Raw genomic sequence first — 19,018 nt, forward strand, 5'->3', positions numbered from 1 at the left:
TCTGACTTATTTACTGGAATTTGTTGTATATTTTGGAAAGAAATTTTTGGTTTATATGAATTGTAGATCTCTTTCAACTTTAGATGGCTCTTTGTTTCACTCTCGTTGGGATGTCTTGTTCGACAGAAACTCCTAATGTCAATTTACTCAATCTCTGCCTTTATTATGATTTGCACTTTTTTCCTTTTGATTTCCATTTTCTGTCTTTCATTTAACAAATTTTTCTCTACTTCTGGGCTCATAAAGGTAGTCATATTCCAATTTTCTATATATGTCTGGCCACATTTTGGGCACTTTTTCACTTTTTGTCCCTCTTACTAGCTTTATAATCAGTTTTGATAACTAATGATAGTTAATATTTTTTGATGTAAAATGGTACACATAATATTGTATAAAATATGTTTGGTAGTCAATATGTATTTAATTATAAAGATGGGGAAAATTTGAGAAGTAGAGGTGAATGAATATTTAAATACAGGAAATGGATTTTGTTTCAGTGAGTAAAATCAGAAGTAACTTCTTTAGGATTCCTTAAAAATCAAAATAATGAGCCCTTTAAAAAGTCTTATTAGTTTAAAATAAACTAATCTTGAAGAGTTGCAAAGACATAATCTTAATGATAAATTTTTGCATGATCTTTAGGGCTCTTTGTTTTCAATTTTAGCCTTTGTGCCTAGTCCTTTGACAAATTTCTTATTCAATTCTTTTTAAAAGTTTATTTTGAAAGAGAGAGAGGCGCAGAGAAAGAGGGAGAGAGAATCCCAAGCAGGCTCTGGCCTGCCAGTGCAGTGTGGGGCTCAAACTTACCAACTGTGAGATCATGACCTGAGCCAAAATCAAGAGTCAGATGTTCAATCGATTGAGCCACCTAGGTGCTCCTCTTCTGGTTTTTTAGGGGAAGTTGGCAGAAGAAAAATCTTCAGGTAAAATTAAATGTGTAAGACTAAAAAATGAATATTGTTTTAAGGATATCGTTAAATATCAAAATATCGGTTATCTTATGACTGTGGCTAAATGAATATTTCTTTACATATTTATTTATTTTAGTGTACTAAAAAATTTAGTGTACACTAATATTTATTTTAGTGTACTAAAATGTATTGCTTTATTTTTAGCATATACTACTTTGATTGAAAATGATTCAAATCCAGAAGTTAGGCGGGCAGTGTTATCCTGTATTGCACCATCAGCAAAGACTTTGCCAAAAATTGTAGGGCGCACCAAGGATGTGAAGGAGGCTGTCAGAAAGCTGGCTTATCAAGTAAGTCAGTCTAATAACTTCTATATGTATATTTTTAAAATACTTTTGAAAAATAATTTGGCATGTAATGGTTTCTTCAATGAGATTTTAATGGATGGAAAGTATAGGTATTATAGGTAAAATCTTATTATATTAAATGTGTTCCAGATATTTATTTGTTTTAGAAATTATGGGTTATTTTCTTAGATGATGGAGATATTACTGGTTATGAAATATATAAACTATGTTACGTTTAATGACCACCTTATTATTATTACTATCTTTTTAAGGTTTTAGCTGAAAAGGTTCATATGAGAGCTATGTCTATTGCTCAGAGAGTGATGCTCCTTCAACAAGGTCTTAATGACAGATCAGGTAAGATTGACTTCTTTAAATACAAAACTTTAGTAAATTTTGGCTTAGTAGACTTAAAAGATTTAGAAAACATGTGTCCTTAATTATGTGAAGTAAGCCTATCATTACCTCAGTCTGTAAAAATTTAGCATGGTATGTAGAAAACATTTCATAGGGTTAAAGATTCCAGTAATTAAAGGAGTAGAGTTTAATTTTCCTGTGTTTTACAGATAAAGAAACTATATCTTAAGGTTGCATAGCTAATTTATATGAGATGTAGGGCAGGATATCTTTTTGAACTCTCTCTCTTCTAGAAATGTGCCATCTATCCGCTTTGTGTATATCTTGATAGGAATGCATCCTGTGCCGCAGAAACAGAATTTAGGAATGATCAGACTAGTATAATTTTCCTACCTTTTAAAAATTCTTTTCTCTTTGTTAAAACTGGAGAATCTGCTTGTGGGAATGATGAGGAGTGATATATTTTAAATTTCCAGCTCCCTTGAGAAGGCTCAGATGGCTTAATTTTGGTCTAGCAAGAAAACTTGAGTTTCAAAACATTGTCAGAGGACTAATGACTAAGAGGATGACTTGAAAACTAAGAATAAATTTTGTTCAGTGATATATGCTTGTGTGATTCACTATTGCAAGTAGCAACCATGTAATAGATGAAGTCAGGCAACGGGTGAAATAATAGCTGTCAGGACCAACACTTGAAGCCCAGTGATCCCAGGGGAGAAGGAATGCAATTATTTTTGTAGGCTCTGATGGTGGTTGAGTATTTGGTTTGAACCTTCCCATTATTATTTGGAAGTGGACAGCGTAGTGACTTTTGCAATATTATTGTACTTTTATTTTTTTCATTAGTAATTTTCTTTGTTCTTCCTCTTAGTCTCTTCCCATTTTTACTGTTAATACTAATTTTATGTCAACACTGATCTGATGATAAAAGGCAATTAATACAGACAAAATATAGGAAATGGAAGCTAGAGGGAGCCTCTGTTCACTTATATTTCAAATGACTTTAACAGATGCTGTAAAACAAGCAATGCAGAAGCATCTTCTCCAAGGCTGGTTACGTTTCACTGAAGGAAATATATTAGAGTTGCTTCATCGGTTAGATGTGGAAAATTCTTCTGAAGTGGCAGTCTCTGTTCTGAATGCCTTATTTTCAGTGACTCCTCTTAATGAGCTGGCAGAAATCTGTAAAAATAATGATGGCAGGTATATATTCATTATTTGAAATGTGATAATGATGAACCTATGCAATTAAAATTAGTCCCCTTTTCTGATTACTTCAGATTGTATCAACACCTTCAGGTGTATCAACACCTTTTATCTACTCCACTTACGTTTTCTTTACTGTGGTATATGTCTTTTTCTTTTTTCCTTCTTGCATAAGAACTTAACCACTTTATCTGCATAGACAACTTTAGCTGCATTTTTTTTCTCATTGTTATTTTGTTTTTTGCATTAGCTTACCATGGAAAATCCAACAACATGCATCCCTATTGTATGTTTGATTTTTTTTTTCTTTTGCTTTCAATGTTTTTATTTGTGTATTGTGGATAAGTTAATGACTTTGTAATTAAAAGGGTGCTGGTTATAAACCAAGTCTGCTTTTCCCATTTTTTTATACTCAGTTCAAAAAAATTTTTTAACTTTATTTTGAGAGAGAGACACAGAGAGAGTGCACATGAGCCTGTATGAATGTGGGATGGGCAGAGAGAAAGGGAGAGAGAGAGTCCGAAGCAGGCTCCTTGCTGTCAATGCAGAGCCCAACTTGGGACTTGATCTCATAAAGTGTGAGATCATGACCTGAGTCAAAATCAAGAGATGGATGTTTAACTGACTGAGCCACCCAGATGCCCTTACTCAGTTCAGACTTTTACCTGGATATTAAGCTTATGTTTTGTCTTATTCTCTGCCTTTTAAATGAAGGAAACTGATTCCAGTGGAAACATTAACTCCTGAAAATGCTTTGTATTGGCGTGTCCTTTGTGAATATGTGAAATCGAAAGGAGATGAAGGTGAAGAAGTTTTGGAGCAGATTTTGCCGGAGCCTGTAGTATATGCAGAGTATTTACTAAGGTAAAATTTTTTTTCCTTATTTTTGTAATGTACTTTTGGTGCTGTATGTGTCACCTCTCATCCCCTCCCTCAGAGTCATGCTTGGTTGGGAATCAGTTAGAAAACATTTTTTTTTTGGATAGGCAAGGATAAATAGGAATGTACATTGAGTCTTTCTGAAGAATATTCTGTACTGGACAGTATAATGAAAGAGCAACAAGTCAGCACGTTTAAGGATATTTCCTTAAAGTTGTTAGGTTGTGAATATCAATATTTGTAAATAAAGTTGATAATGATGGTGTGTTACTCTTTGAAATTGGTTGGCAAACCCTTTCTAAGGGTCAGATGGTAAATGTTTAGGGCTTGTAGGCTATGCTGTGTCATAATAAAAACTACGCTGTGATGATACAAAAGCAGCAAAAGAATATGTGATGTATGATTGTAACTGTTTTCTGATAAAACTTTTATCAACGTTTATGGACACTGAAATTCATAAAATTTCCATATGCATTTATTTTCTTTTTTTGTGATATTATTATTTGATTTTATTTTTTTTCTATTTGCAGTTACTTTATTTTTTTTTTTAATTTTTTTCTTAAATAGTTTGTCAAGTTGGTTACCATATAGCACCCAGTACTCATCCCAACAAGTGCCCTCCTCCGTGCTCATCACCCCCTTCCCCTCTCCCCCGCCCTCATCAGCCCTCAATTTGTTTTCAGCATTCAGCAGTCTCATGGTTTGCCTCCCTCCCTCTCCCCAACTATTTTTCCCCTTCTCACGCGTCGTAGTCCACTGGCTTCCTCCTAATCCACCTATACGTGCGAACATATGGTATCTGTCCTTCTCTGCCTGACTTATTTCGCTCAGCATAACACCCTCTAGTTCCATCTGTGTTGCTACACATGGCCAGATTTCATTGTTTCTCATTGCCATGTAGTATTCCATGGTATAGATAAACCACATCTTCTTGATCCATTCATCAGTTGATGGACACTTAGGTTCTTTCCATGTTTTGGCTATTGTTGAGAGTGCTGCTCTGAACATTGGAGTACATGTGCCCCTATGCATCAGCCCTCCTGTATCCCTTGGGTAAATTCCTAGCAGTGCTACTGCTGGGTCATAGGGGAGTTCTATTGTTAATTTTTTGAGAAGCCTCCATACTGTTTTCCAGAGGGGCTGCACAATTTTACATTCCCACCAACAATGTAGGAGGATGCCTGTTTCTCCACATCCTCAAAAGCATCTATAGTCTCCTGATTTATTCATTTTAGCCACTCTGACTGGTATGAGGTGGTATCTCAGTGTGGTTTTGATTTGTATTTCCCTGATGATGAGGGACGCTGAGCATCGTTTCATGCGTCTTTTGGCCATCTGGATGTCCTCTTTGGAGAAGTGTCTGTTCATGTATCCTGCCCATTTCTTCACTGGATTATTTGTTTTTTGGGTGTGGAGTTTGGTGAGGTCCTTATAGATTTTGGATACTAGCCCTTTATCTGATATGTCATTGCAACTGTCTTTTCCCATTCCATCAGTTGCCGTATTAGTTTTATTGATTATTTCCTTTGGTGCAGAAGCTTTTTATCTTGATGAGGTCTCAGGAGTTCATTTTTGCTCTTGATTCCCTTGCCTTTGGGGATGTGTCAAGTAAGAAATTGCTGTGGTTGAAGTCAAGGAAGTTTTTTGCTGCTTTCTCCTCTAGGGTTTTGATGGTTTCCTGTCTCACATTCAGGTCCTTNATCAATTTCTTGATTTCTTTTTCTGTTGCTTCATTGTTGGTGTATAAAAATGCAACTGATTTCTTTATGTTGATTTTGTACCCTGCAACTTGGCTGAATTCTTGGATCAGTTCTAGTAGGCTTCTGGTGGAGTCTGTCGGGTTTTCTATGTCGAGTATCATGTCGTCTGCGAAAAGGGAAGGTTTGATTTCTTCTTTGCCAGTTCTGATGCCTTTTATTTCCTTTTGTTGTCTGATTGCTGATGCTAGGACTTCCAACACTATGTTAAACAACAGTGGTGAGAGTGGACATCTCTGTCGTGTTCCTGATCTTGGGGAAAGTTCTCAGTTTTTCCCCGTTGAAGATGATGTTAGCTGAGGGCTTCTCATAGATGGCTTTTATGGTGTTTAAGTAAGTTCCTTCTATCCCAACTTTCTTGAGGGTCTTTATTAAGAAGGGATGCTGTGTCTTGTCAGATGCTTTTTCTGCATCTATCTTTTCTGTTAATGTGATGCATCACATTGATTGATTTGCGAATACTGAATCAGCCCTGTAACCCAGGAATGAATCCCACTTGATTATAGTGGATAATTTCTTTTTATGTGTTGTTGAATTCGATTTGCAAGTATCTTGTTGAGAATTTTTGCATCTGTATTCATCAAGGATATTAGCCTGTAGTTCTGTTTTTTTGCTGGGTCTCTGTCTGGTTGGGAATCAAAGCGATGGTAGCTTCGTAGAATGAGTCTGGAAGTTTTCCTTCCATTTCTGTTTTTTGGAATAGCTTGAAAAGAATGGGTATTAACACTGATTTAAATGTCTGGTAGAATTCCCTGGGGAAGCCATCTGGTTGAGGGGTCTTACTTGTTGGGAGATTTTTGATAACTGATTCAATTTCCTCACTAGTTATGGGTCTGTTCAGATTTTTTCTCTTCCCATATGAGTGTGTGTTTAGGAATTTGTTCATTTCTTCTAAGTTTGTCTAGTTAGTTGGCACATAATTTTTCATAGTATTTCCTGATAATTGCTTGTATTTCTGAGGGGTTACTTGTAATGAGTCCATTTTCATTCATGATTTTATCTATTTGGGTGCTCTCTCTTTTCTTTTAGAGAAGCCTGGCTAGAGGTTTGTCAATTTTATTTTTTCAAAAAACCAACTCTTGGTTTCGTTGACCTGTTCAACTGTTTTTTTTTTTGTTTCTGTATTGTTTATTTCTGCCCTGATTTTTATTATTTCTCTTCTTCTACTAGGCTTAGGGTGCTCTTGTTGCTCTGCCTCTAGTTCCTTTAGGTGAGCTGTTAGATTTTGTACTTGCGCTGTTTCTAATTTCTTGAAATAGGCCTGGAGTGCAATGTACTTTCCTCCTAGGATTACCTTTGCCTCATCCCGTAGAATTTGAATTATTGTATTTTCATTTTCATTTGTTTCCATATGTTTTTTAATTTCTTCTCTAATTGCCTGATTGGCCCATTCGTTCTTTAGTAGGGTATTCTTTAACCTCCTTGTTTTTGGAGGTTTTCTAGACTTCTTCCTGTAGTTGATTTCAAGTTTCATAGCATCATGATCTGAAAGTGTGCATGGTATGGTCTTGACTCTTTTATATTTATTGAGGGCTACTTTATGTCCCAGTATGTGATCCATCTTGGACAACGTGCCATGCGCACTTGAGAAGAAAGTGAATTCCATGGCCTCAGGATGTAGAGTTCTAAATATATCTGTCACATCTGTCTCGTCCAATGTGTCATTCAAGTCCATTGTTTTTTTAGTGATTTTCTGTCAGGTAGATCTATCCATTGCTATAAGTGGAGTATTAAAGTTCCCTGCTATTAGCACATTCCTACCCATTAGATTGTTTCTGTCTATGATTAATTATTTTACGTATTTGGGTGCTTCCATGTTGGTGCATAGACATTTATAATTGTTAGGTCTTCCTTATGGATAGACCCTGTAATTATATGATGCCCTTCTTCATCCCTTGTTACTGTCTTTACTTTAAAGTCCAGTTTGTCTGATATAAATATGACTACTCCAGCTTTCTTTTGATGTCCAGTAGTATGATAGATATTTCTCCCTCCCCTTACTATCAATTTGAAGGTGTCCTCAGATCTAAAATGAGTCTCTTGTAGACAGCAAATAGATGGATTTTGTTTTTTTTATCCATTCTGCTACCCCATGTCTTTTGATTGGAGCATTCAGCCCATTTACATTGTGTTATTATTGAAAAATAGGGGGTTTAGAGTCATTGTGTCCTTTGTGGGATTCATGCTTGTGGTGGTGTCTCTGGTATCTCCCTGAGGCCCTGCCTGGTGGTTAGGGAGAAAAATGGGGTTGCCCCAGTCTTTTCTGAAACTCAGCGTTGCAAATCACTCCTTTGGTTCTGATCTCCCTGTGCTGCGGGCGTAGACAAGATGGGCTGTTCTATGCCCCACGCCCTGCCTCGTTTCCAGGTCCCAGTCCACATGCTTTATTGATACCGCCTTAAACACATTCCCACAAGTCGATACTTCCCTGCTGCCAGGGGTCGAGGTGGGGGGGATGTGGCGCAGCCTCAGAGCCTCCGGGGTCAAGTGGCGGCACAGCCTGGGATCTGCCCCCTTGGCACTGCCGAGGGTCTAGCCTGGTGCCAGGAGCGCAGCAGAGCAATTATTCCTGGCGCCCTCTGGGACCGGGGGCACCTAGTTCAAAGTTAGCACCCCAGCTAGAACTAAAAACACTCCTTCCAAGCCAAGATTTTTCTCTTCTCCAGGGACAGTTCTATCAGCAGTTTCAGGTGCTCTTTCTTTTCCCTTCTGCTCACCGTGGCTGCCTGCGAGCCGGGCTCCCTCCCCTCCCTCTGTGTCTCAGGTCTCTGCCGCTTTTATCTTCCCCAGTTCGCACTCATGCACTTATGAGGTTGCCTTCCCAGTGTGCTCTGTCTCTTTCTCTTCCCAAACTCCTGTGGCTCAGTGTTCTATGACTTCAGGCTTTCTCTGTTTGAGAGATGGGTGGAAGCGAAATGCATGGAGTTCCCTACTTCTCCACCATCTTGCCTCCCTCTTCCATATGCATTTATTTTCAAATGGCTGTGTATACATCCATATACAGATAAGCTTTCACTTAAAAATGTAAAACTCTTAGCTTATGTGCTGTGGAAGTCTATGGGCTATGGTGCATGGGCCATAGTTTTCTGACTGACAATGTGAACCTTTGTGGCCAGTTTTAGTATTCAGATTGTCGCTATTTGGCTTTTTTTTTTTTTTTTTAAATTTTTTTTTCAGGGGTACCTGTGTGACTCATTGTTAAGTGTCCGACTTTAGCTCAGGTCATGATCTCACGGTTTGTGAGTTCAAGCCCTTTGTTGCAGCGGGCTCTGTGCTGACAGCTCAGAGCCTGAAGCCTGCTTCAGATTCTGTGTCTTCCTCTCTTTTGCCATCCCCCGCTCACAGTCTCTCTCCTTCTCTCAAAAATAAATAAACTTTTAAAAAACTTTTTTTCGAAATACGTCTTTTTCTTTATTTTAATTCTGATTTTTAATTTTACTTTAAAATCACACTATTAAAACAAATTTGTCAAAATTCAAATATAGAAACATGTAGAAGAAAAATACGGAAAGTTTTCTACTTCTAAATGTTTATTTTGAGAGAGCAAGAGCGTGCGTAGGATGGACAGAGGGAGAGAGACTCCCAGGCAGGTTCCATGGTCAGTGCATAACTTATCTATCATAGGGCTCGCTCTCACAACCATGAGATCATGACCATAGCAGAAATCTAAAGAGTTGGTCACTTAACTGCCTGAGCCACCCAGGTGCCCCTGGAAATTTTCTGTCATCCTCTAATTCCTCAATTCCATTTATCTTAGAGTTAACAATTTGGGGTATATACTTTCAAACCTCTTCTTTACATTTATAAGCACATATATTAAAATACATAATTTTTAAAAATGTTTTATTCTGAGAGAGAGAGACAGCGTGAGCAGGGGAGGGTGAGAGAGAGAGGGAGATACAGAATCTGGAGCAGTCTCTAGGCTCTGAGCTAGCTGTCAGTACAGAGCCCAGTGCGGGGCTTGAACCCACTAACCATGAGATCATGACCTGAGCTGATGTCGGATGGTCAACCGACTGAGCCACCCAGGCGCCCCTATAATTTTTTTAAAAATATCACACTATACATACATTTTTTTCCCCAACTATTTATATCTGATATCATTATATGTTGGCATATATAAATTTATCACACTCTTAACAACATGCTATTTTATAGTATGAAGACAATATTTTATTTACTTCTCTGTTAATGGACATTTAACACGATTCCAGTTTTCATTGGTAAAGTGTTAAACCATAGATTGTTATGTACATTTGGGATTTTGTGGGTTGATTCCCAGAAATGAAATTGCTGGACCAAAGGTTCTATATTTTGATAGATTTTGGTGTGTAGAGTTTTTAATAACTTTATGTTTTTTCATGCATTTTTTGAAAAGCTTTTTCCATGTAATAGGAATTACAAGCCTGAATTCTCTTTGTATGGAATATAGTATTCTGCTTTTGCTTATCATGATTCAATATAAGTCAGGAGGCAAAACTATAAATGCGTTTTAATTTGTATGCAAATTATTTAATCCAGGATAAATATCTTAAATGTGAGCCAATATGGATACTTACAGTCTCAGTTCATAGTAATATCATAAAAAAAAAATCTGTGTGCATCTACTGTTTCAATAGTAGATGTTTCAAGGTGTAATATTAGAGTATTCATTATAAAGCTGTTTGGGCCATGTTGCAGTGTTTCCAAAATTAAGGAATTTGATGCAATGATTAATATGAATTGATATAGTATACATGCTTATAGAAAATAAAATATTAGGAAATAAATATTTAAATAACAGGAAGAGGCTCTCAAGGACTGCTTCACAGACTAATTCTTACTGAAATACAGGTAAGAAGCTTGGTTCTTTTGGCTCTATGAAGTCAGGGATTCTTATATTTCCTTTGTCACTTAACCTGTGAATTTTGAAATAGGTAACTTTAATCAGCTTGTGTTTTTTCACTTGTAAAGAAGAAAACTTTGAAAATGGTAGTTTGATTACTATTGAAAGAATACTTTAGAAAATAGAATGGTTTTCTTTTTGGAGGAACATCACTAGATAGGATTAGTTTATTCAGGCACAGAAACAAAATTAAATGGAAAAATTTCTTCCTGATAATCTCAGAAATTTATTTTCAGACATTTTTTAGCAGGAAGAGTTACTGATTCAGAATTCTGATATGAAACAATTTCCTGTTAATTGATGTATTTACATAAAGAAAGAAATCATGGATTTTTTTTACTGTTCACTTTTGAGAGAAGAGCATGAGCGGGTGAAGAGCAGAGAGAAAGGGAGACACAGAATGTGAAGCAGGGCTCAAACTCACAAACCGCGAGCTCATGACCTGAGCTCAAATTGGACAATTAACCAACTGAGCTACCCAGGCGACTCAGAAATCAAGGATATTAAATCAGGCTTGTCAAATTTGAGGAAGAAAAAGAGACTCCAAAACAATTTTTAGAAAAGACCTTATATAAATTGCTGGAGAAAGCTATAAGAAAAAAAGCTTTCTTTTCTTGAGTCTTTTCCTCATTGTAATGAATATGTTTTAAAATGGTTAAAAAAGATGATTTTGTGGTAATTAAAATTGATGGGTCCATTTTAGGTTGTATTTATGCAGTTCAAGATTTGTAACTTATTAATGAAGTAACTACTCTTTGAGCTAACTTAAAACCCCTCAGTGTTGATGCTATGCAGTGTGCTAAAGCTGGATGGGAAAAGTAGGGAGGGATTCAAAGATGAGTGAAGGTTTTTTTAGCTGTTCAGAAACTGGTAACTCTACTGATCTATTGATTTTGATAATTACCAGTTTTGTAGCTTTCTTTTAGTGTTCTACTAGAACCCAGAGGATGGTTGATGCCATTGAAGGTGCCAGTATCATGGCCAGAGATTTGTGAGCTTTTATTTACTCTTGTTTATCATTTTTTTATTTTATTTTTTTTAAAAGCAGCTCCTCCTTTTTTTATTTTTTTAAATGTTTTATTTATTTCTAGGAGAGAGAGAGAGACAGCGTGAGCAGGGGAGGGTCAGAGAGAGAGGGAGTGACACACTCTGAAGCAGGCTCCAGGCTCTGAGCCGGCAGTCCGCACAGAACCCGACGCGGGGCTCGAACCCACAAACCGCGAGATCATGACCTAAGCAAAAGTCGGACACTTAACCAACTTAGCCACCCAGGCGCCCCTCTTGTTTATCATTTTAAAGATGCAGATGTAAAGATACATAATGATGCAGCTTTTATAACTTGATTTTTGTTGACATTTATTTTTTAATGTTTTTTAATGTTTATTTTTGAGAGAGACCGAGTGCGAGTGGGGGAGGAACAGAGAGAGAGGGAGACACTTAATCTGAAACAGGCTCCAGGTTCTGAGCTGTTAGCACAGAGCCCACTGTGGGCTCAAATCCACAAACTGAGCTGAAGTTAGCTGCTTAACCGACTGAGCCACCCAGGTGCACGAATTTTTAAAAATTTTTAAGTTTATTTATTTATTTTGAGAGAGAGTATGTGCATGTGTGTACATGAGTGGAAGAGGGGCAGAGAGAGAGAAAAGTCCCAAGCGGGCTCCACCCTTGACCCAGATAGAGGGGCTTGATCTTACAAATATGAGATCATTACCTGAGCCACGATCAAGAATTGTATGTTCAACCAACTGAACTACCTAGGTGCCCTGATTTTGGTTGGCATTTTAAAAATGACATTTTTCATCAGGAGTGTTGTTTTTCATATTACTTACCAACCTAAAGGTACTGAGCTGTCTAAGCTTAAATTCTTAATTCTGCCTTAAAATATATATTTTTTAATGTTTGTTTATTTTTGAGAGAGAGCGCGAGAGCAGGGGAGGGGCAGAGAGAGAGAGAGGGAGACACAGAATCCGAAACAAGCTTCAGGCTCTGAGCCCTAAGTACAGAGCCCAAGGCAAGGTTTGAACTCCTGAACTGTGAGATCATGACCTGAGCCAGAAGTCGGATGGGAAGTCCGATGCTCAACCGACTGAGCCACCCAGGTACCCCTAATTCTGCCTTCAAGTAGCTTTTTTTGTTCACATGAAGAAGGGAGACCTTCTGGTAGGCTGTTGAATATTATCTAGATGAGGGTTATAAAAGGCTTTAATTTGGGTAGTGATGGTAAGGATAAAAGGGTAGTTGATGGTGCTTGTTTAGGACTATCTACACTAAAATAAGAACAATACAGATATTAGTAGGGCCCCTAAGCAAGGAAAAGTACAAATTCATGAAGCTATCTATATTTTTCTGATTTTTCAAAAGGTTATTGTATTCATGGATTACTTGTGTAATTCGTATTGATTATTATTACTATTCTTTTAAACAAAAGGATGGTCAGGGATGATGAGAGAAGCCTTGTTCTTTATGGAAAAGTTGTGTTTTTGTTTAAGGGATCCAGAACTATATAACTGAGAATACTGGTGACTGAAATAATGTTATCAATTTGAGAGATATAAATATGTGCTTTTCGAAAATTCCCCGTAAGAAATTCTAATCTAATGGATATATTTTCCAAAATCTTCTTGATTCAAGCCTATAAGTTTGTTTGCGAAAGTTTGTAACAGTAGCATAGAGTTTATTCTTGAAGTTAAATTAGTATAATGTGTTATAAACATTCATATACATTTGGACTGATATGAACTGAAAATTCTTTCTGATCTCATGGGAGCTGTTTAATGTTTTTTTAACAGATTTTACATTTTATTCTGCTTGTTTTAGTTATATTCAGTGTATTCCAGTTGTTAACGATGAAAAGAAAAATGATTTTTCCTATATTGGAAATTTGATGTCAAAAGAGTTTATAGGTCAACAATTGATTCTAATTATCAAGTCTTTGGATACAAGTGAAGAAGGAGGAAGGTATGTCTAAATATTAACCTTTCTCCTAATTTGCTCTTCTAATATCCTGTATTGAAATATAGTCTGTTATAATATGATTAAATATATTTAAACTGCCTCTATCAAGAGTTCTTTCTTTCCTCTTATATTATATAACAGGAAATAAACCCTTTCCCTCCCTCCTCCTCTGTGGGTATATATGAGTACTTACATGTATGTGTATGTATGCGTGCATATGTCCATACATATATGTGTATATACATATATGTGATTGACTGTTGAGCAACAGGGAGAAGTGGTAAGGGCACTGATCTCCTGTCCCTCCATGGAGTCAGAAATCCGTGTATGACTTTTGAGTCATCAAAAACCTATGATTAGTCTATTGACTGAAAGTCTTACCAACCAGCATAAACATAAAAATTGACATAAACAGTTGGTTAACATCTATTTTCTATATTGTATGTATTATAGACCATATCCTTACAATAAAGGAAGCTAGAAGAAAAAATAAGAAAATCATAAAGAAGAGAAAATACAGTACTATATTGTGTTTATGGAATTGTACTGTACTGTATTTATGGGCAAAAATATGCATATAGGTGGACCTGTATAGTTCATGTCCATTTTGTTCGTATATACAGAAAGTACAAGTTCCTCGTTCAATTTTTTTCAAAATCATAAAATTGCAGGTTTTGCTTTAAAAAGTCTCTATTACAGAGACAACTAGTAATATATTTAAAGATTTGATTCACTTCTGATATTTTGCCATTTCATCATGTTGATTTATTAAAGATTGTAGGATCATTATAAATATTTTTTTGCAGGACATGAATTTTTGACCTAAAGTCTGTATACAGTTTTTAAAAAAAATTTTTTAATGTTTATTTATTTTTGAGAGACAGAGCAAAAAAATTTTTTTAATGTTTATTTATTTTTGAGAGAGAGAGAGACAGAGCACGAGCAAGAGAGGGGCAGAGAGAGAGAGGGAGACACAGAATCTGAAGCAGGCTCCAGGCTCTGAGCTGTCAGCACAGAGCCCGATGTGGGGCTCAAACTCACAAACCCTGAGATCATGACGTGAGCCGAAGCTGGAAGCTTAACTAACTGACTGAGCCACCCAGGTGCCCTGGTACACATATTTTTGTACCTATAGTGATAAAAAAGAACAGAGACAAATACAATTAAGTCTTCAGAATAAATGAAATGTTAGAGATAAAATGTGTTTCTAAAGTCAAATTTAAATTAAAATAGTTCTTTTCAAATGCAGGAAACGACTGCTGGCTATTTTACAGGAGATTCTTACTCTACCCACAACCCCAATATCCCTTCTTTCTTTTCTTGTTGAGAGATTGCTCTGCATTGTTATAGATGATAATAAGAGAACACAAATTGTAAGTAATTTTCTTCATTGTTGATAAAGATTAAGAGGTTTTGGTCAGTGATATTTAGGATTGTCTTGTTTTCTTTTCAGTATTTTTTGCTCAATTTGTCTTTGTTTTTGTTTTAGTCTTATCTGTTAAGGTTTTAAACTTCTTAAAACCAAACCTTTCTCCCACACACATTTTCTTTATTTTTTAAAGTTTGTTTATTTTGAGAAAGAGAGTGGGGCAGAGGCAGAGAGCAGGCTGCATCCACACTGTCAGTGTGGAGCCTGACGTGGGGCTTCAGATCACAAACTGAGCCACCCAGGTGCCCCTTAAATTTATTTTTGAGAGAGAGAGTGTGAGCAGGTGAGGAGTAGAGAGAGGGGAACAGAGGATCACAGACAGGTTCACACTGATAGCAGGAGCCAGCCTGATGCTGGGCTTGAACTCACGAACTGTGAGATCGTGACCTAAGCCAAAGTCAGATGCTCAACTGACTGAGTCACGTGCACATTTTAAAAAATTCTCTCCATTCTTTTGTTAGCATATCTATCATTTTGTTGAATCAATTTGAAATAGAGCAGGTTAGGGAAGAGGTGACACATGTACCTTGGTCACTAGGGTTTTTTTTTTTTTTTAATGTTTTTTATTTATTTCTGAGAGAGAGAGACAGCATGAGCAGGGGAGGGTCAGAGAGAGGGAGGTACAGAATCTGAAACAGCTCCAGGCTCTGTCAGCTCAGAGCCCAGTGCGGGGCTTGAACCCACAAACAGTGAGATCATGACCTGAGCCGAAGTCAGATGCTTAACCAACTGAGCCACCCAGGCGCCCCGGTCACTAGGGTTTTTGATAGCGAGTTCAAGTTATTCATACCTAAGTTCAAATCCCTTGTGATACTTTCTGGCTTGTGACTTTGAGCAAGTTATTTAATTTACTATTACTTGTACACAATGAGAATAACAAAACCTACCTTTTCTTGTTCAATGAAATAGTATTCCTGAAGTGCTTGGTAAATGCAAAAACAAATGTTATCTATTATAATATTGCCAAGTATTTTTTTTTAAGTTTTTAGATGTTTATGAAGGGGCAAAGAGAGTGGGAGGCTCTGAGCTGTCAGCACAGAGCACAAAGTGGGGCTCAAACCCACAAACGGTGAGATCATGATCTGAGACGAAGTTGGACGCTTAACCAACTGAGCCACCCAGGCGCCCTGCCAAGTATTTTCTTGAGATAGTCAAAAAAGACAGACCTCTCTATTAGTGTTTTTCATAAATTCATACAATCTCTGAGTTGCAAGTTAATTCAGAAGTTGTCATTTTTAACCCCTCCTTATACTTACTTACACATAAATCCTTTCTACGACATACAGCATTCCCAGTTAGGTTATCCACATCTGCCTAAGCACCTTCATTGGGGATGTAGCCTTTTCCTAAATCAGCCAGTGGCTCTGAAAGGAAAAGTCTACAGTTACGCTGTCATTTATGCAAAAGGGAATTGAGGATTGTGGACAGAAATTTTTAGGTTTTGGTGCTTAAGATTAGATACTATATTTTTTTGAGTACTGTATGACAGAATTTATCTTCAATGTCTATATGCTTGATTACCTTCTCACAATCTTAGAGTTTTTAATTAGATATATTTTTTGGTCATTTTTCCCCCCAAGTTGTCCAGAAGGTAGAATGTGTACTGTTTTTACTTGTATGTTTTGCTCTATTTTTTAGGAGATCGTGGATACTATTTGGAATTCTGTGTAGCAAATTTGGTGTCATTTTATGATATAGAGCATATGTTAAATCGTGTACTCTGAATTATAATTTACCAGGTTACAGAAATTATCTCTGAGATTCGGGCGCCCATTGTTACAGTTGGTGTTGATGATCCGGCTAGTGCAAGAAAGAAAGAAGTCAAGGTAAATTTCTTCTAAATTAAAGAAATGCTGGGACGCGTGGATGGCTCAGTTGGTTAAACGTCCGGCTTCAGCTCAGGTCATGATCTCACAGTCTGTGGGTTTGAGCCCCGCATTGGACTCTGTGTTGACAGCTCAGAGCCTGAAGTCTGCTTTGAATCCTGTGTCTCCCTCCCTCTCTGCCCTTTCCCTGCTCATGCTCTGTCTCTCTCTCAAAAATAAATAAACGTTAAAAAAATTAAATTAATTAAAGAAATGCTTGAGTGTAATATAGTTGTACAAGTCTTTTATTTCCTCTTGCTGCATTTTTCAGAATTGTTCTCACAGAGTCAAATTATTGATTATTGAATTGTAAGAGTATCTAAAATGTAACCAGATTATGCAGCCTGAAAGATTTGCCCATCTCTGGTTCAGGATGACTACAACCTTTTGTATATACCTGACTCTGCCTAACTTTTGGGTTGTTGGGATTTTAAATAATACTCTTCGGTTTGGTATAGATTTTTATATTAATAGTTTTTGTTAAAGCAATTTATATCTTTCCTTAGATGGCTGAAATAAAAGTTAAACTGATTGAGGCAAAAGAAGCTTTGGAAAATTGCATTAACTTACAGGATTTTAATCAAGCGTCAGAATTAAAAGAAGAAATAAAAGCATTAGAGGATGCCAGAATAAAGCTATTGAAAGAGACAGAGCAACTTGAAATCAAAGAAGTTCACATAGAGAAGGTATAGATAATTTTTTCATACTAAATTTCAGTTATTATCTCAACTACACTTTATTTTCTTTTTTAACTCAAACTGCTGGAGTATATTTACTTTGGAGGGCTTTTTTAGCAGTATCATGAATAAACATGAAAATAATTTTTCCCTTTTGTTTTTATTTTAGACTTTGAAAGGCCTCAATTAGCTTTAATTAATATAACTAGGATTTTATTTGCCCCCTTTTCATGCTAATATCTGGAGTTTATAGTCTTTTCCTCCTTGCTAAGGAAATTTACCTTCTAGTTTTTTCTGTGTGTGTGTGTGTGTGTGTGTTTTGTTTGAATGCTTTAGTAAAAGGAATTGCATCCATCTATCCGTCTCTCCTTCATGCAAGACTCATGACCTTTCTGAGCTAGGAAAAGAATTTCTATGGTAACCATACTATTATACATGAAGCTTAACTACAATTTTGTTTTGAAAAAAAGCTAGAGTTTTGTTATGTTAAATACTAAACTTTTTTTCTAGTAACATTTGAAGTTTAGTTTCAGCAGTCATTTTTTTTAACTTAGTTGTGTTTAATAAACTTTTCATTTTAATAGAAGATAGAATGATATCAGTTCTATAATATTTGATATTAACTTTCATTTAGGAGATCTTTTTGAATTTTGCCTTTTGTAGTAAATGTCTTTATTATTTTACTTTGAGTTTGTAAGTGCTGATTGGAGTGTGCTCAAAGAGAATGCTGGATAGGAAAGAGTTTACTATTGGAGCATTTTGTAAGTTATGCCATATCCTTGAGTTCTCTAGCTATAGACATCCATGTTCCAACACTCCCACTTTCCCATTGAATATGCCTACATTTTATTTTCATAGCTAGCATCTTGTTTGACAAAGTCTATGGATCATTATGGGTTTTTAATTTGAGGAACAGATTTAAAGTGAAAAATGAAAATGTAAACAAAAACTATACAAAGTGCAGGTCTGAATTGGGAAATTGTGAACAGACATCGTCTCTCATGATTAATATCATCTGTTTAACTTGAGTTTGCTTTGACTTTCTGTGTTCATTTGTCCTATTTAAGGATTATAAATCTATTATAGTACAATTTTAGCATAGCATAATAAAATGGTATAGGCAGGGAGGTTAATAGAGGTTTTATGGAGAGACATCTAATCCAGGTTGAGTCTTGTTGGCTTCCCCATGGGAGGAAATGTTTTCACTTGACATTGGAATAAAAATAATAATGTAAGCTAACAGTTAAAGGATGCTTTTTCTGTGGTAGTCACTGCTTTTAAACACTTCACAAGTATTCTCACTATAACCTTGTGGAGTTGGTGCTATTTTCATTATATAGAGGAAAAGTAACTTGCCCAAAGTTACACAGATGGTAAATGGTAGAGGCAGGATTCAAACCCAGGCAAGTCAGGCTTTAGGTTTGTGCTTTTAATGTACTCTATTGTCCTTCTTGATGAGTTTTCAAAGGAGTCCTGTAGGCCCATGGAATGGCATATATGAAGGTCTAGAAGTTAGAGTACCTGCTGTGTTTAAAAACTTCAGGTCCACCTGACTAGAGAATTGAGGGGAGAGAGGTAAGGGAAAAATTAAGGACTAGGTCTTGTAAGTTATTGTATAAGCAATATTTAAAATTTTCTGCCTTGATCAGGGATCATGGTGAACCACTAAAGGTTTTAAGTGTTAGGATAAGATTTATATCTTAGAAAATAGATTGCAGTGTGATAAAAGCATAGGCAGGCACAGTAGTTG

The 19,018-nt window shown here is 36.4% G+C and overlaps 1 protein-coding gene across 1 annotated transcript in view; it reads left to right on the forward strand.

Annotated features, from left to right (window-relative positions):
• The window catches only part of NCAPG (non-SMC condensin I complex subunit G), a 44,980-nt gene that overhangs the window by 3,668 nt on the left and 22,294 nt on the right, over positions 1-19,018 (forward strand). The window contains exons 4-11 of the mRNA XM_077750420.1: positions 1,116-1,261; positions 1,531-1,615; positions 2,626-2,818; positions 3,536-3,685; positions 13,160-13,300; positions 14,547-14,670; positions 16,466-16,552; positions 17,098-17,277. Of these exons, the coding sequence (XP_077606546.1) occupies positions 1,116-1,261; positions 1,531-1,615; positions 2,626-2,818; positions 3,536-3,685; positions 13,160-13,300; positions 14,547-14,670; positions 16,466-16,552; positions 17,098-17,277 (1,106 nt within the window). The remainder of the gene's footprint in view (positions 1-1,115; positions 1,262-1,530; positions 1,616-2,625; positions 2,819-3,535; positions 3,686-13,159; positions 13,301-14,546; positions 14,671-16,465; positions 16,553-17,097; positions 17,278-19,018) is intronic.

Source organism: Crocuta crocuta, unplaced genomic scaffold, assembly GCF_008692635.1.
Source record: "Crocuta crocuta isolate KB4526 unplaced genomic scaffold, BGI_CrCroc_1.0 scaffold179, whole genome shotgun sequence".
In the NCBI taxonomy this organism is placed as follows: domain Eukaryota; kingdom Metazoa; phylum Chordata; class Mammalia; order Carnivora; family Hyaenidae; genus Crocuta; species Crocuta crocuta.